Genomic DNA, 26,656 nt, shown 5'->3' with positions numbered 1-26,656 from the left:
AAAAAGCACTTAAACAATATTTACACGTTCAACAGAATGACAAAAGATAGCATTTAATTCAGAGAATAATTTAAACCACTAAGCCTTAAATTTGATTGGGTGTTTGCATTCCAATACGTGTAACCATCCATTATGTGACGTGACTGATCACTCGGGAACTTACTTTTAAATTCAGCGTACATGGGAGCGATGTTTCCAGTTGTAAGGCCATCCGCAATATCACTCACCACCAAATCTAGAGAGAGAAACATTTTTGCTCACGAACGAAACAACTGAAAGCAATAACGTGGAGTACGAGGAAGGCTTCTTTTACTTTTGGGGTCTGATACGCGCATCTGCACAAATCAAATGTCAGTTTCCGCTCGCGTTCGGTATGCATAAGACAAGGAAGAAAAATCTTGCGTGCACGTGGATTATGTAACGCTTTCCAACATACGAAGTCGTTTGTTAGCGGCAGTACGTCCCGCGTAGACCGTGGTCACGGCTCTGCCCGAGAGGGCACGATAGCACAATTGGGAAGAAAGAAAATATAAAAAAATATACAACAAAATCGGCAGCCTACCGCGTGTGTCAGGCCGACTTCGAGTCTGCACGTGTACACAGCAAGTTTAGAAGAGGCACTCACTGGGAGGGAAGAGGAAGCCATAGGTGATGTTTGTGGCCTTGTACGAAGTGCAGTTCGCGCTAACACCCTCGGGAAGTCGCAGGTCTGGACGCACGCTGTCCTCGATGAAGTCTGGCAGCGGAGAATTGTTGGCCTGGGTGGGCGAAGCAACAATACAACAATGTCATTGCATTGCTTCACCACATCGTCATCAGCCATGAACTATCCACTGCTGAATAAAGGCCTCCACGAGCCGGCTCCATCTCTTTCTTTTCCTGCGACGTAACGGTCCATTGAGCACTTGCAAGTGAGATGCTTGACCACAGGATTGGATTTATACATTTCAAATGCTAAATTTTCATTTGTGTTTGAAATATACTATAAATGTATGCAATTTCATTTCACCCTAATATTAAAATCGTGGAACGATGTATAGATTAATATTGATTTTGAATCTCACAAAAGATGCATTGGAATGCGTGTAAAGAGGGACGTGTTTTGATTCCTTAACGTCGCATGGAGGGAATACGCTCGAGAGCACATCCACAGCAGAGATGGAGCGACAAACTGAGCTCCTGCACAGGAGCTAGATTGAATGTTGCATCATAAGACCGTGAGAAATTGTAACGGCTCTGTAGATCTAAATTGCTTTTTATAGAAGCAAAACAAACTAAAATGAACCCAAACCATTCCTCGCAAGGGGGTGCGTTTGCATTTAGGTATTACATAGATCCCAACAAACGGTGTTGTATTGCATCGTGTATTATTGTATTTGTGAACGGCAGGTGGAGCTAGAGCGGTAGCCAACTCGCCTTTCTTCGTAAGCACTCCAAAACTTGGCTAACACTCACTGGGACGTTTCGTTTGGGAGAGCTCACAGTGAAGACGAATTGGGGGGGATACCCGAGCACAAACACGCCGACAGAGGATGGCCGTGTCACCCCCGGTCCCCCGCGCCTCTCCCCCCAACTGCCAAGCGCATTGATTTAACGTGCTCGATTACACTGGTCAACAAAAAAAACATTTTTTTCTGGCCTGGACTTTTGCAGCTGTTTTAGGCTAATTTCAGAGTGCCGATTCCAAATCCGATCTCAGATTTGCTCTATCACATCTCATTTTTATGCTATCGGCATACCCCATTTTCATTGATTTTACCCGAGATTAACTCCGTCACTTATGATTGCAAGTTGTTGCGAGTCAGTGACTGCTTTAGTGTTAAAATATGGTGCTGTATTTTAGGATAGTGTGTTTATAATATAATTTTATGTAGATATCCACATTTATTCAATATTTTTCTTCTGCAGTTTTTATTGAAAATGCAATATTTGATATCTCAAAAACCTGATGTGATAGACAAAAACTGATGCCAGATTTGGAATCAGCACCCCAAAATTACCTTAAAACTGTTGGAATACCTTATGCCAGAAAAAGAAGTGTGTTGACCAGTGTTATCAATGTGGAGGCTACGCACCGGCTTTCTGACGGTGTAGGAGCTCCAGAGCGGGCTTTTGATGTCGTGGCTGTATGCGGACACAAAGTTCTTGTGGTGCAGGAGGCAGTAGCTTTTGAGGCTCAGCGTGAGCACAGGTCGTCCCAGGGGTAAATGCTGCTGCTCAAGGAGTTGAACTGCGCAACACGAAAACAACACGCACAATCGCAGGGCTTTGCATGACAAACAACATCCGTTGGGTAAGCGCCACCACTTAGCAAGTTTGGGGGGCTAACTTACTCTTTGGTGGAGGGGGGGGGACAGAGTTGCGGGACTGGGCAGCAGGACTTAGGCGATATTAAGTCGGGAGTTCAACACATTCATCATAACACTTTGGCTCTAAAAGGAAACAGATAGGGCGACCTTTTGTTCAATGGCTCTTCTTCGTAGCAGAATGTGTTGATTTTTTTCTTTGCAAATGCACAACCACAAACATTCGTTTGTTTCGGTAGAGGAAAATCAGCAAGAGGTGCATTGGTTTGATAGGCAAAGAATGCCAACTGGAATCCATAACTAGGATTGCAAATGCATGTGTTTTTATGCAACGGGCCCCTCGGCTACAGCGTCTATCCACCGAGCAAAGCCATAGCCTAAGGAGTCTCTAGTACGTTACATTTTTAGTTCAACAGTAATATAGTGTGTCTGTGCATTGCTTTTTCAGTGAAAGAGACGTCTATTGTTTGCCTCCTCGCCTCCAAAAGTCCGTAGATTCCACGTAACTATGGCATGAGCGAGTCTATTCATAGGACCACCACCGTTCACTTCCCCACAAAGTGGTAAAATTTTTATCGACCATGGAGGGATAATGTGTCAAGTCAACCCCCAAACAATATTTGAAATCATAACCTTCCAATTGCGAGCCGCTCTGCAAGCAAATAAAAAAATCGACGGAGGCTCTGCATGCATGACGTCATTTGTTTTATCTCGCTGGTAACTCTTGGAAACCACATTGTTTATGATCCATGAGTTTATAAAAGTCTTTTATATCCTTCTAAGGTTACCATACGGGTTTACATTTTATAGAAGTTATTTAATATTGCCAAATTCATACAGGATTATTCATCAATGACTCTCATCTATGATATAATTTCACGCAAATCACCTCACGTACCCCCTGGGACATTGCGACATACCCCCAGGGGTCTGCCGCGTACTCCTGGTTGAGGACCACTGGAATAGTCCTTAAGGTGAATGCTCTGAAACTTGGGAAACAAAAACTGTGCTGAACGTTGGGACTTTTTGTGAATTAAAAAGTGTGGACATGTTAAACATGTTCTCTAAAGAGGGGCAGCAGTCCATTTACCATCAGCGGCGGACAGATTTAACCGTTGGTTCACGACAGCTTCTTCACCCTGTAAGAGAAACAGTGGGGTTGAACGTTTACCGAGGCCTCACACACACACACAAAACACAAACAGGCCAATAACACAGCAGCTACGTCCTTGTCATGCCCCTGCAGGTACCCAGCCACGTTAACCATGTCTGGAGAAACCAAAGCTGCAGCTAGCCGGCCGAATCATCATGATCCGGGCCAACACGTGACTACACCTCCTAGCCCAGGCCTTAGGCAGGCTCCAGGGTGGTGAGGCCAGCACTCCGGGTTCTTCAGCTCAAATGTGGAAGGACTATCTGCGGCTAAACGAGATGTCATTCATGAATAAGCCACTTCACACAATATTCATGCCATCTGTCTCAGGAGAAATTTTTTTTCTTGCATATCTGGCTCTCTGTATGGCAGTCACGTGTAGAAGAGTTTGATAAATATAAAATAAAAGCAAAGTTTGTGTTGACACGTGGCTGCCGTGAATGATTTTGGAAATTACCCAGCCGGGGTAAATGCGAGTCTAGAAAATGATCTCTGTATGTCGGTGTCCGTTGTATGACTAGTCAATGCTTTACAAGCAATGTAATTGAAAACTACAGGACATAATGGAGTTTTCAAAGGAATGTAATCGAATTAGTTGATTACGTTCTTCGCATTGTTGAGCCGATCCCCCACATATCTACTTGCTGTACCGTTTGTGGGAAGACAGTATAGCGAGTAGACATGTAGAATATCTGGGTGTACTTTTGTCTATTATGTAGATGAGTGTTCTTTGGACAAAAAAAGTACTCAATACGAGATTGATTGACCATTAAAGTAAAACCCTCACGAAGACAGTCTGTGGCTCATCTGTGCAAATATTGTAATGAGCCAGGCTATGTGCTGGGAGATTGTTGGAGGTTAACGGAGCCCACCATGTTTCTGATGTCACCTTTTAGAATGTCAACAATTTTTGTCATATGGAAAGGCAAGCCATTGCCACAGGAATGTGGAACTTTCACCACTGGCTCTGGATCACCAATGGATGGGACCAATACTCTCATGCTCGTTAGAGTTTCAAAAAATATAATATTTCGTGGTGGCCAGGAGGCTCAGAGAGAATTCTCAGCCAGCACCACTGGCATCCTGAGTTTGAGTCAGGCAGCTGCCTGTAAATGACACCAGGTCCTTAAGTGTGAATAATTGATGGTCTCAGCCTGGTCACCTATGAATGCACAAATACGCATCATATTAAATCTGTTTTGAGTGTCACGTGACAACATAATTCTCGGTAGCAAGGGAGGTAGGAAAGTTCTACCTAGAATATGTGGACCAGAGCTCACTCTCAGAAGGAGCTCTGTGATATCCGTATCCGTGGACCATTCTTTAACACGAACGGGTGTACTGCTCTGCGAAAAATCGGTTGCTTTGTCGCATGACCTAATGCTGATAACGGAATAGAAATATAACTGGGGGAAAACTATATTAATGTTTTAAATGATATAAACTGTGCTGAATAATCTAATCATGCTGTGAATGTTTTCACAAAGCAATAGCTCAAATGCATACGTACCATAGTGGTGTCCCATGTGCATCCAAGGTCGTTCGTGGAAGTGAGGGAGGTCAGAGGGCAGGGCAAGGGATCTGACTGCTCGGCAGGGAACGACGGGGTGAAGAATGGACTTCTTAGCAGGTGGTTGAGGCTGCCGTGCGTGCCGTTGTTTTTCGATGGTGTGATTTCTAGAATATCTGTAAAAAGACGAGCAATGCTTTGAGTCCATTATTTAACAATCACAAAAATATGCAAGCCAAAGAAATCGTATTGACTGTTAAGAAAATTCAGTGGGCTTAGGCAGGGCACATCGCGAGCAGGGATGATGGCGAGTGGCTGAGACTAACGACAAAGTGGCAGCCAAAGGAGGGAATGTCCACGATGGATGTCCAGCACGGAGATGGAGTGATGACGTCAGCCAGACTGCATGGTGCATGTTGTGACCTTGTGGAATGATGGCAATTTACAGAGGCTTTTATGCAGCAGTGGATAGATCATGGCTGACGATTATGATAATAATAAGTCAAAATTGTGTACCATGACTGCATTCTAATATCGTTTGTAATTAATTATCAAGATGCGTGCGTCTGACGAAGGGCGTGCTGCAATTACATAACAGTGCAGGGGTCGGCAACCAAATAACAAGAGCAGCAATCTCTTTTGAATTCAGTAAAAAAAACTCAATATAGTGGTTAGGGGCCGTCCTTAAATGACGTCACACACCTAGGGGGGGGGGGGGGGGTCAGACATTTGTGACGATGTGTGACGAGGGGGGAGGGGAAATTTCTATTTAAAGCTTTCGTGAATGCAGGGATTCATATTCTTGGTTCTTTCGGCAAAGTCAGGTAGAAGGGAAATAATAAAAATAAAACAATAAATTGATCACTAATTTAATTGTTTGATTTTTATTATTTTATTATTTCCCTTCTACGTGACTTTACCGAAAGAACCAAGGGGGGGGGGGTTGAGAAATGTGACGTCACATCAAAATGCGCAACTTTAAATAAATATAGACAACACTTTCTACTCAATTAAATAGACTTTTAATACATGTTTTCTCCTCCAACATCAGAGTGCAGCGCCACATTAAATACGCACTACAATGACAATAGTTTAAAGCGATTTGAAGCATGTTTTATTTTTTTGGAGGGGGGGGCAGAGCTTGGTGACGTCATATTTGAGGGGGGGTCTGACTTTTTGTGACGCCGTGTGACGAAGGGGGGGGGGTAAAAAATCGTTCAAAATCGCGTGACGTCATTTATGGACGGCCCCTGAAATAAATTAATGTCATGAAGCAGTCCTTAAAAAGCCACATGCGGCCCCAGAGCCGCAGGTCTCTGGCCCCTGTAACAGTGTATAACATTTGTTATTATCATCCATAATAACGGGGGGGGGGGGGTGTTCGGTTAGATCGCGTAAATATAAATGTGTCGTTAAACCCACCACCACCTGACACAGCCAATTAGTAAGGTTTGTCACGAAAACAAAACGTGCCCATTGGTTACTATTTCAGCTCACACCGATGTGTTGGTAGAATAAACCCACAACATTTATGTTTTTCTGGCGATTACAACGAATTACGCGATCTACCCCAAAAAAAGCTTCATTACGGGTAATATTGGTCGCGAAAGCATTGGTGTTAAACAGATTATTACTCTGCTTACCGCACATCAGATTATACAGCTCGATATTTTCAAATGCCTCAACTTCTGTGTGGTTCTTAAACTTAGGTCCATATCCTATAAATATTGCCTGTAAAAAAAAAAGAATGTGTATTTTGTTAACTCATAATCATTGCATTTCGAAATACAGTATACATCAATGGATAAATATTAGGTCACAATGTTGTATTCGACAGAAATTTGGGCTCAGGAGGAAATTATATTAGAAGGTCTTAAATGTAGAAAATCCATTGAATGGAGAGAAAAAGTCACGAGGAAGTTAAGATCATCTTCAGAAGGGAAGAAGTCTCATGAGAACAATCCAAAAGAGGTGTGGATTGGGCACATTCTCAGAGGTGAGACATTGATGAAGAATGTTCTCGAAAAAGATGTTGGGAAAGAGGCCGAGAGGCAGACAAAGAAAGATGCTGCTTGGCGACTTGGAAGGAAATAAAGAATTACACTCATAATCAGACAGGATGGAGAGAATCTGAGCCAAAGTCCTGCCATTGGGCAGAGCACTAAAGAGAATAAGGCAATGTTAATGCAAGTGTAGTGGTGGTGTTGACGTGCGCCGACTGTGACAGTGATGGATCACGGGGCGGCGCGGGGTGCGGGGTTGGGCACGCGTTGTGGGCGTGGTGTGGACGCGCGCGCCGGGAGTGACAGATGACGGGGCGGCGCGGCGTGGGTGGTGAGGCACGCTGAGATGTGGGAAAACAGGATCGTAGCCAGCGCCCAGTGATTGGTCGAATAGGATGGGTGCTCGCAGCGACGTCCGCAGGTGGGGTATAAAGGGGGACGCGCGAGAGCACTCGGGGAGAAGTTACCCAGTTGAAGACCAGAAGACGGAGCCGAAGACCTAGTGCCCCGAGACCCCTAGTCCCGCCGTCCTTGTAGGGACCGGGGCCCTGTGTGGCTCGGAGGCGAGACTGTGGGACCCAGGGTCCGACGCCCACGTGGGTCGGGCTGGGGACCCACAGTCAAGACGGACACCCCGGGCAGGGAGTGTCCCGAGTAGCTCAGGGGCGTTAGTCGCCGAGTAGCTAGGTGGGTGTTGGTCACCCGAGTAGCTCAGTGGGCGTTAGTCGCCAGGGTAGCTAAGTGGGTGTTGGTCACCCGAGTAGCTCAGGGGCGTTAGTCGCTGAGTAGCTAAGTGGGTGTTGGTCACGCGAGTAGCTCAGTGGGCGTTAGTCGCCGAGTAGCTAAGTGGGTGTTTGTCACCCGAGATACTAAGTGGGTGTTTGTCACCCGAGATACTAAGTGGGTGTTTGTCACCCGAGATACTAAGTGGGTGTTCGTCACCCGAAATACAAAGTAGGTGTTAGTCACCTGTGAACGAGTTTGGTAAAATAAAGAGTGTGTTACCCGTGAAGTCGTCTCCCGCCGAGTTACTACATTACAACTGGCGTCAGAAGTAAACCTGTCTTCAAGAAGTATGGACACGAGGAAGACTACCCGTACCCACGAGCGAGGTCGGGACGACGACGGCGTACCGGGGACACCAACCTCGGGAGGAGAGGACGAGGAGTTGCCGCCGATGCAGCACTTCGCGGTGATGGCCGACGCTCCGCTCGCCTCCGACACCAGCCTCCAAGACGCGCATTCCCGGTTGGCGGAGTTGCTACTCGCCGCCGCCGCTGTCTTGGCGGACATCTCCGTTCCGGCGAGGGGAAAAACGGCTGCGGGGTTGGTGGAGAAAGCGACGTTGGAGGGATCCCGCCAAAAGGCGCTTCGCGCCAAAAGTCTGGAAGTTGCCGCCGTTTTTGAGGGGCCGCCATCGATTGGCGGGAAACACGGACACCACGTGGCCGGAGACCTCCGCTCAGCGCAGCCCACGTCATCAGCGCGCGCCGGAGCTCTCCATTTTGCGCCTGACGACCGAGCCGACATTTTACACAACTACAGCGGAGCGCGGGAAAATCTCTCCGACGTCGACGACGATCGGGTCCTCCAGCAAAGATTGCCCGCGCTGTCGGCGTTCAAGGCGGATGGGGGCGACTGGGGAGCCTTCCAACGAAGGTTCCTCGCTCATCAGGAGATGTCGGGGTGGTCCGACACCACTGCCCTGCGTGCGTTGCCAGCGATGCTCGACGACGACGCGCTTGCAGCCTTCACATCTGCTGCAAGGTCGTCCCGCTCTACGCTCCAGGCCGCACTACACCTGATGGCGAAGGTGTTCGGACCGCCCTCCACGTGTCGCCACCAGTTCTACGATCGGCGGAAGGTGGCTGGAGAAACGACGCTCGCCTATCGCACGGCACTGCTCGCCTTGGCGGACGCAGCTTTTCCCCGCATGGATAAGGAGGGGAAGGACGCCATGGTGACGGAGCAGCTGCTGGCGTTGGCCCACGAGTTGGGGGTCCCCATCAATGTGGCGGACGAAATGGATATCTGCTCCCTGGCGATCGCCACGAGCATTCACACGTACGAGGTCCTCAAACGCAAGCCGGGGGTCGTCTGCAAATGGGCGGGGAACGCGGCACTGGCCGCCACGATCGCCGAACCTCAGCCAGCTGCGGATCAGGAGCAGGCCTTCGCTGCATCGCGTCCGGGGGAGTGGAGAACGGGAGGTCGTTCGCCCACACGTTCATCCCGCAAGCTGGAGCAACCGAAACCTACGACGTCCCTCGTCGTCTGCTACAACTGCGGCCTTCGGGGTCATGTCGCAGCCGGGTGCCGGGCCCTGCGTCAGCGTGCCACAGGACCACGTCGGGACGACGACCAGGCCCACAAGTCATCCCAACAAAACCCGGCAAGTCGCGGCACCTCACACGTTCGGTCCACAAACACGGCACATTCGGGTCGCCGCTTGGCGGTGGGGGGTTCGCGGCTGGGTGCCGGGGGTTCACTTCGGCGAGGGGGGTCCGTACACGGCCCGCAAGCAGTCGAGTGGTCCGAATTGGCCCACAGGATAGTGGCTGCGTCGGCCGGGTCGTCCGTGGTGACGGGGTTTATTGACGGGGTTGAGGTCCGGGTGCTTGTGGACACGGGTGCGTCGGCCACTATCATCTCGGACCTTATTTATAACATTCTTCCCGTCCAAAGTAGACCCCTTCTGCCAGTAGACGTGCCATTTTATGCGGCGAATGGGGGATCCCTGGGGATCATCGGCCAGATTCGGGCGACTATTTGCATTGGTGACATCAAATTGGCAGGCCCTATTTTTGTATCATCATCGCTGGCCGTTCCCTGTTTGCTAGGTACGGACTTTTTGTCCAAAATGCCCATCAAAATTCTTATAGATCAGGCCTGCATTGAGCTTCCGTCAGGTCGGCGGGTTGCGTTCTTGACGAGCCCTACCAAAATACGCACGGTTTGTGCGACGGTGCAGGCGCTGGCAACTCACACTGTACGGGTGCCCCCGGGATCGCAAATGTTGGTACCCCTTCGGTTGAGGAAACCACTCGAGGTGGGTGCGGAGGCACAGGGGGTGCTGTTGGGGCCGTCTAACAGGGCCAGAAGGGGCCTCGACTTAGCGGTTGCTCAAACCATGGTGAGAGGGGACAGTGAGCCGTTCGTAATGGTCCTGAATACGGGCTCGCGGCCGGCCGTAATTGCGCAGGGAACGGTGCTGGCTCACGCCGCGCCGCTACCCGTTGAGGAACGGCTCGTGGCTCAAGCAGATTTCACTGTCGAGTCGCATCCTCCAAGTGATGAGGGGACTGAGTGGTTGGACTCGTTGTGTGCCGGTTCGGCTAACTTGTCCAAGGTGCAATTGGGAGCATTGAGGGGTTTGCTACTCGAGTTTGCTGACGTGTTCAGCAAACATAAGTACAATATCGGCTGCACTGACTTGTTGCGCCACCACATAGCTACAGGGGACGCGGCCCCTATTCGTCAGAATCCCTTCCGGCTCAGCCCAGCCGAGAAGGAGCATGTGCAATCGGCGGTTAATGATATGTTGGCGGCCGATATCATTTCGCCCTCTTCTAGTCCGTGGGGTGCTCCTATTGTCCTAGTAAAAAAACAGGACGGGTCCTTGCGTTTTTGTGTCGATTTCCGCCGCTTAAACAAAATCTCGATGGCGGATGCGTATCCGCTCCCCAGGATGGATGAGTCACTGGATGCCTTGGCGGGAGCACAGTTTTTTTCCACACTCGATCTGCTTTCCGGATTTTGGCAATTGCCACTCGATAACGAGTCTAAACCTAAAACCGCTTTCCGGACACCTGGTGGCCTATTTGAATTCAACCGGTTGCCCATGGATTTACATTCCGCTCCCGCCACGTTCCAGAGACTCATGGAATTGGTTTTGTCGGGCCTCCAATGGGATACCTGTTTGATTTATCTCGACGATATCATCGTCTTCAGTCGGACTTTTGAGGAGCACCTCCAGCGACTGAGAGCGGTGTTCCTCAGGATGCGTTCCGCTAAGCTTAAATTTAAACCGGCTAAATGCTTTCTGCTTCGGGAATCGGTCAGGTATTTGGGCCATATCGTGAGTCGTTCAGGGATCTCGACGGACCCTGCTAAGATGCACTGTGTCAGCTCATGGCCAACGCCAACCTCGGTCACGGAGGTTCGCAGTTTCATTGGTTTCGCCTCCTATTACCGTCGTTTTGTCAAGCAGTTTGCCACCATAGCCAGGCCCCTGCACGCTTTGACGGCTAAGGGTGTGCGGTTTCACTGGGGGGCGGAAGAGGAGGCTGCGTTCTGCTCCCTTCGTGACGCCTTGGTGCAGGCTCCCCCCTTGTGTTACCCCGATTTCACACAACCGTTTTTGCTTGACACAGATGCCAGCAACACGGGTATCGGGGGGGTGCTCTCACAGGTGGTCGGGGGGGTTGAACGGGTGGTCGCCTACGGTAGTAGAGTTCTTTCCCCCGCCGAACAACGCTATTGCGTAACTCGTCGTGAATTGTTAGCGATTGTGTTTTTTACACAGCAATTCAGGCCGTATCTTTACGGCCGTCATTTTACGGTCCGTACGGACCATGCGGCTTTACAATACGCTATGCGCGTGGCACAGCCATCGGGCCAATTGTCCCGATGGTTGGAGGTCCTTCAGGACTACCAATTCACGACGATTTACCGCAAGGGATTGCGACACTCAAATGCGGACGCCTTGTCGCGGTTGCCACCGTGCACGGACTGCACATGTTTGTTGGGATCGGCGCGGTGCAAACCCCCGGTCGCCGGCACCCCGGGAGTTGCGCTCGCCGCCACTGACACCCCGGGAGTCGACGCCCCCACGGGGAGGGATTCGCTGTTGTCGTTGCCCCTCATTGAGTGGGGCCGTCTCCAAATGTCCGACAGCTCCCTACTTACGCTACGTCGAAAAGTTGGCGCTCCCGAGGTAGGGGATGCGCGGGTCGGTTCCTGGGTGTGCAGACAGGGCCTTTTGATGAAGTGGGACAACATGTCCCGGCGTCACGTGCTCGTTGTGCCTGTTGCTATGCGGGGTAGGGTCGTTCTGGCAGCTCATGAACGGCTCATGCATCTGGGTTTTCACAAAACGCTCGCCCTAATCCAGCGAGACTATTATTGGCCGGGGATGGGTAACGACGTGGCGAATATTCTTAAGGGATGCGTAGGGTGTGCCAAAAGAAAACCGCCACCATTGGCAGCTAATCCACCGCTGCAATCCATTCAAGTTTCGCGCATAAACGAATTAGTTGCGTTGGACATCTTGGGGCCCTTTCCTGCTACACCAAGGGGAAATAGGTTCCTGCTGGTTGGCGTAGAATACTTCACCCGATGGCCCATGGCATGGCCACTCGCCAACCAGTCGGCTGCAGCGGTGGCGGACGCCTTCGTCCAGGGTTATGTTTTGGACAAGGGCGCCCCCGAAGGCTTGCTGACGGATCAAGGAAAGAATTTTTCGAGCGTTTTGTTGCGCGAGGTGTGCGACCTGTTGGGTACAAAGAAAGTGCGTACTTCCCCCTACCACCCGCAGACTGACGGGATGGTTGAGCGTCTGAACAGGACGATTACGTCTATGTTGTGCCAACAGGTCTGCGACGATCAGGTTGATTGGGACTTACAGGTGCCGGGGGTACTCGCGGCCTATCGAATGGCCCCTCATGCGGCGACGGGGTTTTCCCCATTTTTTCTTATGTATGGGCGGGAGGCCGATCCGGCCATGGACGTCCAACTGGGGATTTCCCAGCCACGTGCAAAATCAAAATTGGCAGACCACATCAAATTTAATATCGCCAAATTGACTGAAGCGCGGGAGGCGGCGAGGTTGAATTCGCGGTCTCGGCAAATTGCGAACGAGAGATTGCATGGGCGGAGGGTGCATACGCATGATTGGAAACCAGGCGATAAGGCCTGGCTGCATTGTCCACATGCACCGTTGGCTACGTCCCCCAAGTTGTTGAGACCTTGGAGGGGACCGGTGGAAATTGTGCGGGTTGCACGACCCCAGAGTATACAGATTAAATGGGAAAAACGCCGTTGGTACGTGCACCCCTCCCGACTGAAGCCCTATGCGGCACCGTGTGACCCCGTTCTGTGCCGTAATGACCGGGCGTGTGATGTGACCGTCGACTCGGGGAGGGAGGTGTCGCAGGCTGATCCTCACGTGTCTCCACCTGACCCACCCCCAGGTGCCTCGGGCTTGACGGCTGCTGACCGTCGGGAGCCTGAACCCCGCGGCACGCACGGGTCCTCGATGCCTGGCCGATGTCTTCCTGAACCGCCGGCACCACCGGACGTTCAACCGCGTCTGGTGCCGTACGACGGACCGGCAAGGCGGACTCGGGCTAGGGCACAACAATTTTCATGAAGACGTTTTTTCTCAACACCGAGCTCGCCCGGTGTTCCCCTCTGCCGCGGTAATGTCCCGTTGTAGGGACGCTCGGAAAGAATGGGACGCTGCACAAGTCGAGAGAGAAAAAAAAAAAAGAAAAAAAAAAATTTCCATTTATTTTTCTTTCTGCATACACATTGCTATTGTCACTCGCCGGATTGTATATATTGTTCTATTGTCGCGGTGGCATTGGTTGATGGTAGTGTTCGCGTCGTGTTGTGTTGTTACGTTAGTTGTTGTGTTATGTTACGGGGCACACAGGGGGGTTTGTATATTTTTATAGCAGCCGGGTCGGCTGCGAGCTATGTGGTAGGGGGTGATGTAGTGGTGGTGTTGACGTGCGCCGACTGTGACAGTGATGGATCACGGGGCGGCGCGGGGTGCGGGGTTGGGCACGCGTTGTGGGCGTGGTGTGGACGCGCGCGCCGGGAGTGACAGATGACGGGGCGGCGCGGCGTGGGTGGTGAGGCACGCTGAGATGTGGGAAAACAGGATCGTAGCCAGCGCCCAGTGATTGGTCGAATAGGATGGGTGCTCGCAGCGACGTCCGCAGGTGGAGTATAAAGGGGGACGCGCGAGAGCACTCGGGGAGAAGTTACCCAGTTGAAGACCAGAAGACGGAGCCGAAGACCTAGTGCCCCGAGACCCCTAGTCCCGCCGTCCTTGTAGGGACCGGGGCCCTGTGTGGCTCGGAGGCGAGACTGTGGGACCCAGGGTCCGACGCCCACGTGGGTCGGGCTGGGGACCCACAGTCAAGACGGACACCCCGGGCAGGGAGTGTCCCGAGTAGCTCAGGGGCGTTAGTCGCCGAGTAGCTAGGTGGGTGTTGGTCACCCGAGTAGCTCAGTGGGCGTTAGTCGCCAGGGTAGCTAAGTGGGTGTTGGTCACCCGAGTAGCTCAGTGGGCGTTAGTCGCCGAGTAGCTAAGTGGGTGTTTGTCACCCGAGATACTAAGTGGGTGTTTGTCACCCGAGATACTAAGTGGGTGTTTGTCACCCGAGATACTAAGTGGGTGTTTGTCACCCGAGATACTAAGTGGGTGTTCGTCACCCGAAATACAAAGTAGGTGTTAGTCACCTGTGAACGAGTTTGGTAAAATAAAGAGTGTGTTACCCGTGAAGTCGTCTCCCGCCGAGTTACTACATTACACAAGCAACAGTACAGCGTGGCTTTACAGTAATAATAAACAAAATAAAACATTCAAATGACGTACCTGCATACTTATAAACTCATTGTCAAAGCCATGAGTCCCACCATTACATCTTGCATTTTGCGAATATTGCCTGAACAAATCACAAATCCCAGAAACAGGCACCAACACAAATTATTTATTAGTGTGATCACGTTCGTATGGTAGGGGTGGAGCGGTGATGCAATGGTTAGCCCGCTGCACGATGAACCCGGCCACCTGAGTCCGATTCCCAGCCACGGTTATCATTAGTGGCGAGTGATATCTGAACTGGTCCTGAACAATGGCAGAGCCAGGATTTTCAGGTAGGGGGGGCAACCCCTCCAGCAATGAAAAATTATACGAGTTGTTAGTAAGGACTTGTCCCTTGCTTTTTATTCGATACGTGTGCGTCGATGGCGCAGCCATCGATCGAGTGTCGAATTCGAACCGCGTTGTGTGATCGGCATCGCGCTCGCTGAAGGTGAATGCCTTCAGAGAAGTCGTGTACTGTATACGCGACTGCGCACAATTCTGAGTCACTTATAACCGCTTTGCCGTTACTCATTGCCAATTATGGACTCAGACTATTGTCCTATCATCTCATAGAGTCCCTGGCACGTAATAATATGCTACACAGAGGCATTGGGGGTCACAAAATGCCGATTTATTACCAATAATCCGATCGAAATTAGGGATTTCTATCAGATCATTGGGGGAGCACGTGCCACCCCACCCCGCCCCCCACTGGCTCCGCCAGTGGTCCTGGGTAACCTCCACCTTCACCAACTCGTACTGACCAGCATGGTGAAGTTTGGTCAAACAACCGTCATGACTGACATGATGTGTGCAGTCCTTCATCTGTGTTGGGGGTATCCGGACACCCAGGACGCCCACAGTTGGCTATGCCGCTGTTGTCAACAGTGGAGAGACAACCGGCTTAAACATGTTTGTTATTTAGGGGCGCTGCGGTGGCGAGATGTTAAGTCCCTCGCCTGGTATGCGGGAGGTCGTGAATTTGATTCCGACCCTGATGGTTATATATATTTGGAGTTTGCATGTTCTCCCCGTGGTCGTGTGGATTTTCCTCTGGGTCCTCCGGTTTTTCCTTCCACATTTATAAACATGTGTTTAAATTATTTGGCTGCTATGAATTTCCACGTAACAAGTCACTTAGTTGAGCTATCGTTTGTGGCCAGGTCAATTTTGAAAAAGAGCTACATAGCTCAGTGAGCCTTATCTGATCAAATAAAAAAGATATAGTTTTTAATAGTTTTTTTTTTGTTAAATGCAATGCCTCACCTGGCAACCTGCCACTGCCGTTCCATAAACAAATGAATGGTCTCGATGCGGTAGCTATCACCATAGTGCAATCGCTTGGGAAGATTCCACTTCAGGTAGGGTTTAAAGTGCTGCCCTTCTTTCTTGCACTGAAATGTGAGAAACACAAATAAACATTGATGTATTTAAAAAATAAAGAATTGGCCCACTACATGCAGAAATACTGTACGGGTAAAGTAGCAGCCCTGGAATTGCTTGTTCATTCAACTGCTGGTGGAAGGGTTTTCCAGATGTTTTCGACAGAAGTGGGGAGATTAAAATAAGGTTTTCACTGTTTCCACTGTCCACCGGAAGTTTCATCCAGCTACCTCTGGTTTTCCTGTGTAAATTAAATACATTAAAGGACTATTACTGCATTAGTGGGTGGCACTTTAAAACAAAAAGTTTCCACAAGTATAAGTTGTATATGCAGTCCTCTGGAGCGGTTGTGCAGTGGATAATGCTCTGTGCTTACTACGAACCCGAGCACCAGAATTTGATTACTATGGCGCAGATGTCGCAAACGGGTACCCGATACCCGTACCCTACCCGATACCCGGCTACCCGTACCCGGCCGGGTACGGGTAGGGTACCCGTTTGCGACCCTGGTGCGGCCGGGTACGGGTAGGCCGTGAGTCACTGGTGAGTAACCGTTTGTCACTCATTTCCCAACGTCTTGTCTCTTCTCACAATTCAAGTTCCTAGAATCAACCCACCCGCGCCTGCAACATGGCTTCATCCCAGAGGTCGCAATCGGGTACCCGTACCCTACCCGATACCCGGCCGGGTACGGGTAGCCAGGTATCGGGTAGGGTACGGGTATCGGGTACCCGTTTGCGACCCTGGTGCGGCCGGGTACGGGTACAGGTAAGGAATCAAAACCCGTTTGCGACCTCTACTATGGCGAATATCAATGGTGAGTAATATCTCAACTGGGCATTGCTTTCACCGACCCACGCCAACTAGCATGGCGAAGCACTGTATGGTGAAATGACCCCCATGAACGAAGTGGTGTAGGGGAGGCCTTCATTCAGCAGTGGAGCGACAGAGTGGCTGTTGGTTGCACTGTGTAACAATAATTGTTTTTTGTTCCTGGGTAGTAAGTGTTATTTTCTAATTGGTTATGCCTCAAAAGTACAGAAAATGGCTATTATTCCTCACAAACTTTGCTTTTGTGACCAGGACAGTGATATTTTGAAATGTACCTATTTTCAATGAGAAAACGTGTGCATTTGTGTCATTCCTTCACATAAAGTCCTGGTTACAAAAGCAAAGTTTGTGGGGAATAATAGCCATTTTCTATACTTTTTAGGGATAAACAATAAAAAAAATTAAACATACTACCCAGAGACAAAATCGGTTTACTTAGTGTTATTATTCTAACAATACATTTGTTATTTTATTCTTAAGAAATTCCACTTTCTATTACAGTACTGTGCTGCAGTATATATTGATGGGTGTTATTTTCCAGAAGGGACCGACATATTTTTTAGAACTTCAAATTAATTTATGCAACTTACCGTCAGGTTTTTCACGATGCCCTCATTGTCCACTGCGACGGCAACACAAAGTGACAAAGTCATGATTTATCACACAACCTTGACCACAGCAGTATGCATTCTTCTAGAAAAAAAACATTTCAGGAACAAGAGTCCAATGATCGTGTGCATATACTTAACGGTAGATAAGAGAGAACTTTGAACTTTACGCGCGGACATCAGTAATATAATGTATCACTTAATAGCTTTACAATAACACGTCCTTTTTCCCCCCCATGGGCTGGGCTTGAATTCAAACGAGGCCACGGTGGAGTGGTCTGTGCAAAGATTCAGATAATAAGATGAATTTGCCGACCACTTCCTCTTATCCACACAATGGCTCAGATCATGGGAAAACCATTGGGAAATATCCAAGACGCTACCTTTGATCCGTAAACATTCTTCTCATGGCACACAAAGTGTTTGCCGCAAATGAACCACAATACCTTGTTGATCTCGTCAGCGAACATTAAACCATCACGCCAACTCCGTTAATCCTCGCGTGGTTGACAACAAAAACGAACACACTTACTTCTAGATTTGAAGCTTTCGTGACTGCAAGGATTCATACTCTTAGGTTTTTTTCGGTAAAGTGACGTAGGTAAAAAATAAAAAATAATAATAGAAATAAAATAATAATGAATGAAAATAAATCAATTAAATCACGACATTTCGGAGGCAACACAAGTCTCCGTCTTCAGGTGGGACAGTCAGTAAATTTAGCTGTGACGGTCCCACCTGAAGACGGAGACTTGTGTTGCCTCCGAAACATCGTGATTTAATTGATTTCTTTTCATTCATTATTATTTTATTTCTATTTTTGTATTTTCACCTACGTGACTTTACCGAAAAAACCTAAGAGTACGAACACACTTACGTTTGTAGTAGTCTTGTGGGATATTTCTTGCACGGATGCGACCATAGGGGCCTTCATAGACATAGATGTTGTTTAGAGACATGTATTGATCTAAAAGCTCCACACGGTCACAGCTTATCTTATCCATCCCTGCCATCACACACACACATACACACATGCAACCATTAATAAATGTGCATATGAATAGTCACATGATTTAAGAAGTACTCTTTAAATCATGTGACTGTGATTGTGACAAGAGTACTCCCATGAGTTTTGGGTTGTGTTACGTGCTGTTCGGCACGATGCCCGAACGTTTCGCTCCACAAGCTGCGAACTTCTTCCAACAAAGATGTTCACAGCATATGGAGTGAAACGTCGGACATCGTGCCGAACAACACGCGTTAAAACCTGAAAATAATATTGGAGGGCTACTCAGCAAAACCGTGAGAACCTATTCGGTTAAAGAGTGACAGATTAGGAGCACGCATCTAGCATGCAATACAATTCATATTTACACTTAAACATATTGCAGGGTGGAGTGGTGGGTACGGTGGTTAGCACACCGTGCCGTGAATTGGGTGATCTAGCTTCCCAGCCACACCTGGAACTCTCCTTCACAAACCCACTGAGCAGTGTGGTGACATTTGGCCAAACAACCCTGGTGATGCGGTATAGGGAGACCTTCATCCAGCAGTAGACAGGCAAAGGGTTCTAATTTATTATTTATTTTGTTTATAAAATTACACGAGAGGTGCTGAAGCATGCAAATAGCAGAAGCTACATTCACTGGGTATCAACCCTCAATGATAATTTACAAAACGAAATACACACTTGGCCCCACGTTAAAATGGTGCTCATGTCTGCTTGCGATACTGTGCCGGCGATGTTTATTCCACAACCTGGTAGTAATTTTATTGACACCAGACGGATGATGGGTTGAATTGCCCCCCCACCCCCCACCTCCCTGATTGTGCTTCGCGTGTTTGGCAGAAAGAATTAAAGTGTGTTTCAATTCACCGTGATCTGCCACGATCATGATGTTGACACATTGGTGCAAGGCCCTCTGCTTGAGGCCGTCCATCAGCATCCCAATGATGCGGTCCACATCCTGCAGCGCCTCGATCACCTGCAGGGGAGGACAATGTATTGAATCACAGGATCCAGCGCTGTCGTCGCACGTAGATAACCGTGCTAATCGGAGGTGGGGTGAGGACAACAATCTAAACAAAAAAATCAGTTCTAAAGAATAAAATAAATTGTGATTTCATTCATTTTATTCTATACCTACATGACTTTACCGAAAGAACCAAAGAGTATGGATCCCTGCAGTCACGAAAACTTCAAATCTAGATAGTTCTAAAGAAAAACATTTTCAATCTCGATTGTTTAAAAGTACATAGCGCCAGTGGATTCCTAATATCGGAAGGAAGAGCATTCCAGACGGCCACAGAAGCGCATCCGAAAGCGAGCGATGCGGTCACCGCAGTTCATGGGGTACGTAGAAATGGATATGGCTCATGGAAACTTAGCAAGAGAGAACTAAAGAAGAGAATGCCCCGTGCTGGATTATGTCCACGAGCACTGTCGTGGCCCCTGCGTTAGGGCTGGACAGAGCCCACAATAAACTCTCTCAAATTACACTATGAGATCTCTTTTACCAGTGGCAAAATATAATGGTAGGTTTTTACCCTTTTAACTGGTACAAAACTTCAAGGACAGTGCATATTATTATCCTTATCAGAGTTGCTTCTTTTTGTTTGCTTTATTGACTACTTGTGTTGTGGTCATTGCAAACATGATGCCTTGAATAAAGGTGTCAGTTTTGTACCAGTTAAAAGGGTAAAAACCTACCATTATATCTCTCAAATTAGTTGAAAAATGTAAAAAAATTTTTTTTTAAATTTAACCAGCAAACTGATTAATTTGACACAAATAATTAATAAAAATATGCAATGTAAAGCCATTTGATATGAAGGCATCTGGTATGCTGCACTCACCTGACCACTCACGGGGCCGAAATTGTGACCTTGTCCATCAGGCTGATCTAGATAAAGAGTGTAAAAATCTGGCCTGTACAGAAAGACACAATTTAAGAATAATAATCATCCACTGTTAGATGAAGGTCTACTCGCACAGTCACTAACCATCCGTCTTGCAATGCAACAAGCCATTTAGGCTGAAGTATCTTTGTAACACTGAACTTGGTGATGAAAAGCGACATACCAACGTGGCTAGAGAAGACAGTCTTTAATCAGTGTATGTTACCTGCTATGAACAGTGACAAATACAAAGGAGCAAAAGCTACAAAGTGCACCAAGAAGCGTGCAGAGGTGCGTGTTGGGAAGACGCAGAGAGAGAGTAAGGGGGAAAATGTATCTTTGAAATTACAGGATGTTAAATTGAGTTTAAGTCTCTGCACATAAATGAAATCTCGTGACAAAGAGAATGTTATATATGTAGTGTTGTAAAGGACTGACTTTTAAACGTCTTAATGGCACACACTGTTTAATGTCTTAATACACAGTCTCTATCACACAAAGGGGTATATGGTACCCTCACCCGTTACCCTGAGGAGGTACAGCCTCCGGAGCTTGTACAGCTCCACACTCACGCTTAGCTCCTATTCTAAGGAGGTACAGCCTCCGGACCTTGCAGGCTATCTAATCTCCCTGCTATCCCAGCATCCTCTGGCTGGACCTAGGGGATCTCTCCCCGACCACTGGTTACACTGAGCCATAGCCCTGATAAGGGCTGGAAGGCTTGGTCCAGGGTCCTAGATGTCTTCAGCCGACTTGGGTCTTTGTGCAGCAGAACTGGCCAAGAGCTCTCAGCGCTCTGGCTTTTATACCTGTTCGTGGCCGGGTTGTCCAATCCCCGGCCACCTTGTGGAACCCTCCGATTGGTCCTTCCCAATCTGGCGTTTGGATCCTACCTCACCCCATTTGACCCTGACCGTTTGATTGAGCGGGAAAACCTTGTTTACGATCCGCTCTCTCACAGCTTGCGAACAGCGAGTAGTTATCACCACTACATATATAACGAACATTTGGACGGTTCCATAAAACATGTTAAAAGTTTAACATCTTTGTACTGTTCAATTAGCAATTTTTTTTCTCGAAGGCTAAGAGTCTCAAATTAGGAATTTACAAAGATAACTCTGCGTCTTGATCAATGAAAAAAGATTTAGGATTTTTTGCTGAATGTTATATATTTATCATTCATCACAATAAAAACTAAGGTGTTTACCTCCGGTCTTCTGGCAGGTCCAACCATTGGAAAACGACTTTAATCCGATTTTCATACGGATCATTTCTGTAGAAAGAAAGGGTTTTGAAAGTAGCCTTTTAATAAACAGGAGATGAAACAAACCCATTGCGAGTCGTGGAACAGCACTGCCTCTTTTGCAAGGGCAACCTGGGTTACATCAATACACATTTAAGAGCACAATATAAAAAACATTCACAGTTTAGAAAGGTAAACTAAATTTGATGATAAATTATTGCAGTACCGTGTGAATTAGTCTCAGAAAAAAAGGTAAATTATACCTATATGCAGGATAGGAAAAAAGACGAGATTTGGCATGTAGAGGTGAAGGACAACATTGCACAAAATATGACGAAATGTCAACAAACTGGCTTGGGCAGTCCTAAAACATTCAAACAAATAGGCATTGAAAATATTTACGAAAGTTAAGGTCGAAGCCGATTCATAGATTTATAATCCAACTCAGCTATGGTCGGGATTAATTTTAGATGCATTTGGAAGGCCCACCGATTCCAGAAATTAGGGCATTAACTGAAACAATTGCCACGCCAAGCCTGGTTATAAGAAAAGACTCAGATTACATCTTATATTGAATTCAGCTTACTTTTCATTTAGATTACAACATTTTTGTCTTTTTCCACCTTGCCCCCCTTATTCTGACCACGAATCAATGAGACTTCCCAAACGAAGCCTTGCAATTGCTGGCTACTCACGTGTTGTACTTTGCCCAGTAGTCAGGGTAAGTGTCGTTAATTTTAACATCAGAACCAGGCCAAAAATAGGTCCCACTCTTCAACCCTTGGTAGGTTACCGTGTTCCATATCTGAAAAGTAACAAGAGCATTTCAAATAAATTAATTCATTACCTTATTAACTCATTCATTGATTGGTTATAGTGAAAGTAAGTGAACATGGCAGGACATGTCGCCCGAAGGTTTGCTGGTCAACAGCTGCTGGATGGATTGTTCCATCGCTGGGGCGTGGGAGATGACGGTGGCATACGTGTGTATGTACGTGTGTATGTATATACACGTGTATGCGTGTATGTACACATGTATTTTGAACCTCTTTTGCACAATACGTAGCCATTTTGAAGATGCGTTTTCATTTAAGGTATGAGGAGCCTTCATCTAACAGTGGATAAATCACGGATTAGCATCATCATCAGGACTGGTCATCAGGACTGATGATGATGCTGAATGGTTGAAGAAGTAAAAGTCTTTTATCACATACGCTCCCCTCCCTATATGTGCTCATATTTCAAAGTGGAACGATGCATCATTTTGCGATAGTAACATTCTACACTATCAATGCACACATTAGGTTATTGTAGGCTGCTGCAGGGCTACACGGTGGTCAGCAGAGAGCAGTACAGCAACATTCTGTGCTTTAAAACTAAAAACTTTTTTTATTTTACCAGGTAGGGCCCACTGAGCTACATAGCTCTTTTTTCAGAAGCGATCTGGCTAAAAATGACAGCTCAACGAAGTGGCTTGTCACGTGGAATTGTATAGCAGCCAAATACTCTAAAAGGCATGCTTCTAAATGTCGAGGGGAAAAATCGGGAGGACCCGGAGAAAAATCCACACGACCACGGGGAGAACACGCAAACTCCAAATATACAGGTGTCAGGGGTTGAGATCGAATCCAAGACCTTCTGTATACCAGGCGAGATAGTTAACATCTTGCCACCATGGCACCCTTTATGTGCCGCCACATCTATGCTCCCAGCCTTCGCCAACCCACACTGGGACCAGCAGTGACATTTCATCAAATAATCTCACACGTCGTAGAGAGGACCTCATCCAGCAGTGGATTTAAAAAAAACGGCCGCACGTGTAAAAGGTTCATGTATACTACACAGTCGCTGGAGGCTGCTACATCAACCACAATGGCATAAAAAGGAGAGTTGAATTGCAACCCTGAATTATGACAGGTCATCGAAACTCGAGGGTGACGAATCCTTCCGCTTTGACCTGTGACTTCCCAATCGTGGGTTGAGATTTCATGGGCAAAGTGGACGAGGCGGTTGTACCACTTGTGTGTGTGTGTGTGCGCGTTTGCATGCGTGAGTGTTGTGTGTGCTGTTGTGTGTGCAGCATGTACGGGTTTCCTACCGGCTGGCCGCCCCACCATTTCGGTGTGACAGATTCTTCATTGCCAAGAGAAAAGTGGGCATTGAATTTCACGTCATATATGTTGTTGTCCACAATCCCATGGGACTCGGGATACATGCCCTGATGTCAGGTTACAAAAACAAAACAATCACAGAAAATTAAATTGGCTGTAGGGTTATCGACTTCGCAGTAATGCAGTTCAAAGGCAGAACTGTGCGTTTTAGCATAATATGCGCCGTAATTGCAATTCTTAATTTAATTGTCCAATCATCGGCCGCGTTGCGATATTGAAAGATTACCTCCCAGCGCAAAGGGGGCCTTCAAGCAGTGTGCGCATGGCGAGGCGTAAAAATGTTCCTCGGAAAATACAAACTTCATTCACACATCGATAAATGTCAGACTCCTTGTTTTTAAATCAATGGTGGTCATCTCAAATCAAATTACATTCCCTTTTGTTAGCCAAGTGATAACTGCACTAAGATCTACAATAGCTCATACAAGGCAAAATATGTGTCACTTAAACTCTCGATGGGAGTTATGTACTATTTAATATAATTTGAAGTGCTGTATTTGAAGTTAACATTTTAGGTGTTAATGGGTATGCCCATGTAGGAATAGAGCATACATTGAAATGGTCGGTGAAATACATGTAACACCCCACCGTTTTTAAGAACTTCCATGCACTGGGCCATGACCACCTCTCTGACACTCATCGCACTCTAACCTCCACCACACACTTTCCACTCAAGCAACCAAGGCTGTTTCAGACCCCGAGTCAACCTTTTCGAAGTGGGAGATCACTCATTATGCACTCTGCTCCCTCCATAATCTTGATATCCCTTTCCCTACCCAATTGAAGATTAACTGAGGACGAAAAAAAAAGGTCTGGTTTTCCTTTCTTGTGCCAAAACCGTTCCACACCTCTGATTTATAATTTACGAGTGTTACACAAGGCTCGGACGGAAAACTGTTATCCGATCACTTGATAGAAGGCAACGTAAAGACGTTGGGTCGACTTACACTGCTTTGCTCACCACCGAATCATTCCAGCCACTCTCTCGCCATCATTCAGTCACTTCTTTGTCAATCTTTTGTCACTGCAACCACCGCCACTGTTCACGTAAACGTCACATCTTAACAACTTCACCAATGTCAAGGAATCAGATTCATATCCTTTATGCCCATGAAGCCACCATTTGGCAGGACAGAAGATTAATCGTCATCCTACTCTCCTCGAACTCCCCGACATCATTTATTTACCCAAGTTCCTATCAACCCTGTACAATTCCACAAAATGTGTTAATGATTACCTCATATGGTTGCTCTTGGTTGCTGGCAATTTTGTACGACACACCTTTAAGCCTATGCTAAATAACCCCGATTTATTTACACACATTGTTGAGTCGACCACCCAATTCCACAATGCCAATTAGCTGGATATTTTCCTTCCACTGCAGCACATGATGTCAATAATGTTATCGTCATCCATAATGGAGGCCTTCACAAGCCAATACAAGCTAGATAAAACAGAAATCACCTCCGTGCTACAGGTGTGAGGTTGGCTTCAAAAAACGGTTCCTCACAACTTCCACAAATATAATGGTAGCTTTCAGGATCGCCAAAGTCAACTCCTGTCACCCACAGCACAGGGCTGACTTGTGTTTAACAGATCTCGCACTGGCTTGTTATGGTTTGCGTAACGTCAATGTATCGCTAATACATATACAGTCACTCTCTCTGGAGAGCTCTGCCTTTCCCTTCACGGGCTTCTTGGTGTGCGTAAGTTGAGTGCACGAGTCGAATCCACAAGAACGGACTCCTCTGTTGTAAATGACCACGAAATAAACGGCAAAACTTCGCGATGGAGTCGCGTGGCATTGCGATCACACAACACAGCGGAAGCCACGAATGCTTCCCAGAAGCCCCATGACGATGTGCTGGGATTCTGTTAGCCAAAAGCTTCGCTAAAGGTATTTTGGTAGTTGCAAACTTAAAGATAACCTCTCACCTGTAGGCACTGAGGGTCATTTGTGATGAATATTTAAAGTAAACATCAGCTTGAAATGCAAGGTTGAAATGCTGGCCACTAGTTACTTGTATAGTTAAGTACTCTTTGGATCTTTCGGTAAAGTCACGTAGGTATAAAAAAAATATATTTTATTTTATACCTACGTGACTTAGCCGTGGGAAGGGTAACTTCACCTCTCCGACCGTAAACTTAAATAACTCTTCCCGTCTAAATTTGAGTGTGTATGAAGCTTTACTGCATTACACCTAATAAAAAGTGTTAACATTTAACATTATTGACTTAAAGCTTTCGTGACTGCAGGAATTCCTTTTCTTTGGGTCTTTCGGTAAAGTCACAAAGATAGAACAAAAGAATAAAAAGAAAGTGAATAAAAAATAATAATACAAGTCACGTGGGTATAATTTATTTATTTTTATTTTATACCTACGTGACTTTACCGAAATAACCAAAGAGTATGGATCCCTGCAGTCACGAAAACTTTAAATCAAGATTGTATACTTAAGGTTTTGCTTTTATCATAATGCTTGAAGTGATCTTCAACAGGACGTGACAGAAGGATTCCGAGACATCGGGAAACAACTGGGACCCTCTCTCTCAACTCTCAATGCGACGTCGTGGCGCCAACGCCACAGTGGACAAGCGGAGGTCGAGAGGGATGGGACTTGTACCAGGAGCGTGTGATCGCGTGCGTCGTTTTTAAAAGACCAAGCGAAAAATGCTGCGCAATTATAATTTACCAGGTAAGGCCCATAATTAACAACGATGACATATTTACGGACACCCCGCGTATGCAAAAATCATTAAAAAAACACTTCAAATAAGCTTTCTACTCTAAGCAAACGAATTTGAGGAAAGCAAACTTTACAATGCCATTAGACTCAGGTGATTTTATTTGCTCATTGCAGAGCTGTGAAGCTTCATAAAACATCTGCATGTGCGTCACTTGTACTTTAAGGGAGGGGTGTTTTACTGTGTAACTTACCGATAAAGTACACAA

The 26,656-nt window shown here is 47.2% G+C and overlaps 1 protein-coding gene across 2 annotated transcripts in view; it reads right to left on the bottom strand.

Moving 5' to 3' along the window:
* Positions 1 to 26,656, bottom strand: part of LOC144932546 (venom phosphodiesterase CdcPDE-like) — a 40,109-nt gene that overhangs the window by 3,428 nt on the left and 10,025 nt on the right. The window contains exons 8-22 of one of the 2 annotated variants that reach the window (XM_078856736.1): positions 23,631 to 23,750; positions 22,228 to 22,337; positions 21,497 to 21,562; positions 20,248 to 20,320; positions 19,268 to 19,376; positions 18,269 to 18,397; positions 17,374 to 17,405; positions 15,836 to 15,963; positions 14,579 to 14,648; positions 6,613 to 6,700; positions 4,970 to 5,145; positions 3,397 to 3,445; positions 2,076 to 2,230; positions 626 to 758; positions 164 to 235 (exon numbers count right to left, since the gene is read on the bottom strand). In XM_078856736.1, coding sequence (XP_078712862.1) covers positions 164 to 235; positions 626 to 758; positions 2,076 to 2,230; positions 3,397 to 3,445; positions 4,970 to 5,145; positions 6,613 to 6,700; positions 14,579 to 14,648; positions 15,836 to 15,963; positions 17,374 to 17,405; positions 18,269 to 18,397; positions 19,268 to 19,376; positions 20,248 to 20,320; positions 21,497 to 21,562; positions 22,228 to 22,337; positions 23,631 to 23,750 — 1,510 coding nt within the window. The remainder of the gene's footprint in view (positions 1 to 163; positions 236 to 625; positions 759 to 2,075; positions 2,231 to 3,396; positions 3,446 to 4,969; positions 5,146 to 6,612; positions 6,701 to 14,578; positions 14,649 to 15,835; positions 15,964 to 17,373; positions 17,406 to 18,268; positions 18,398 to 19,267; positions 19,377 to 20,247; positions 20,321 to 21,496; positions 21,563 to 22,227; positions 22,338 to 23,630; positions 23,751 to 26,656) is intronic. The other variant, XM_078856737.1, reaches the window with a different exon arrangement.

The sequence above is a fragment of the Lampetra fluviatilis genome, chromosome 5 (assembly GCF_964198595.1).
Source record: "Lampetra fluviatilis chromosome 5, kcLamFluv1.1, whole genome shotgun sequence".
NCBI lineage: Eukaryota > Metazoa > Chordata > Hyperoartia > Petromyzontiformes > Petromyzontidae > Lampetra > Lampetra fluviatilis.
Note: the sequence above shows the minus strand (reverse complement) of the source record. Positions and strands in the feature narration are given on the sequence as shown.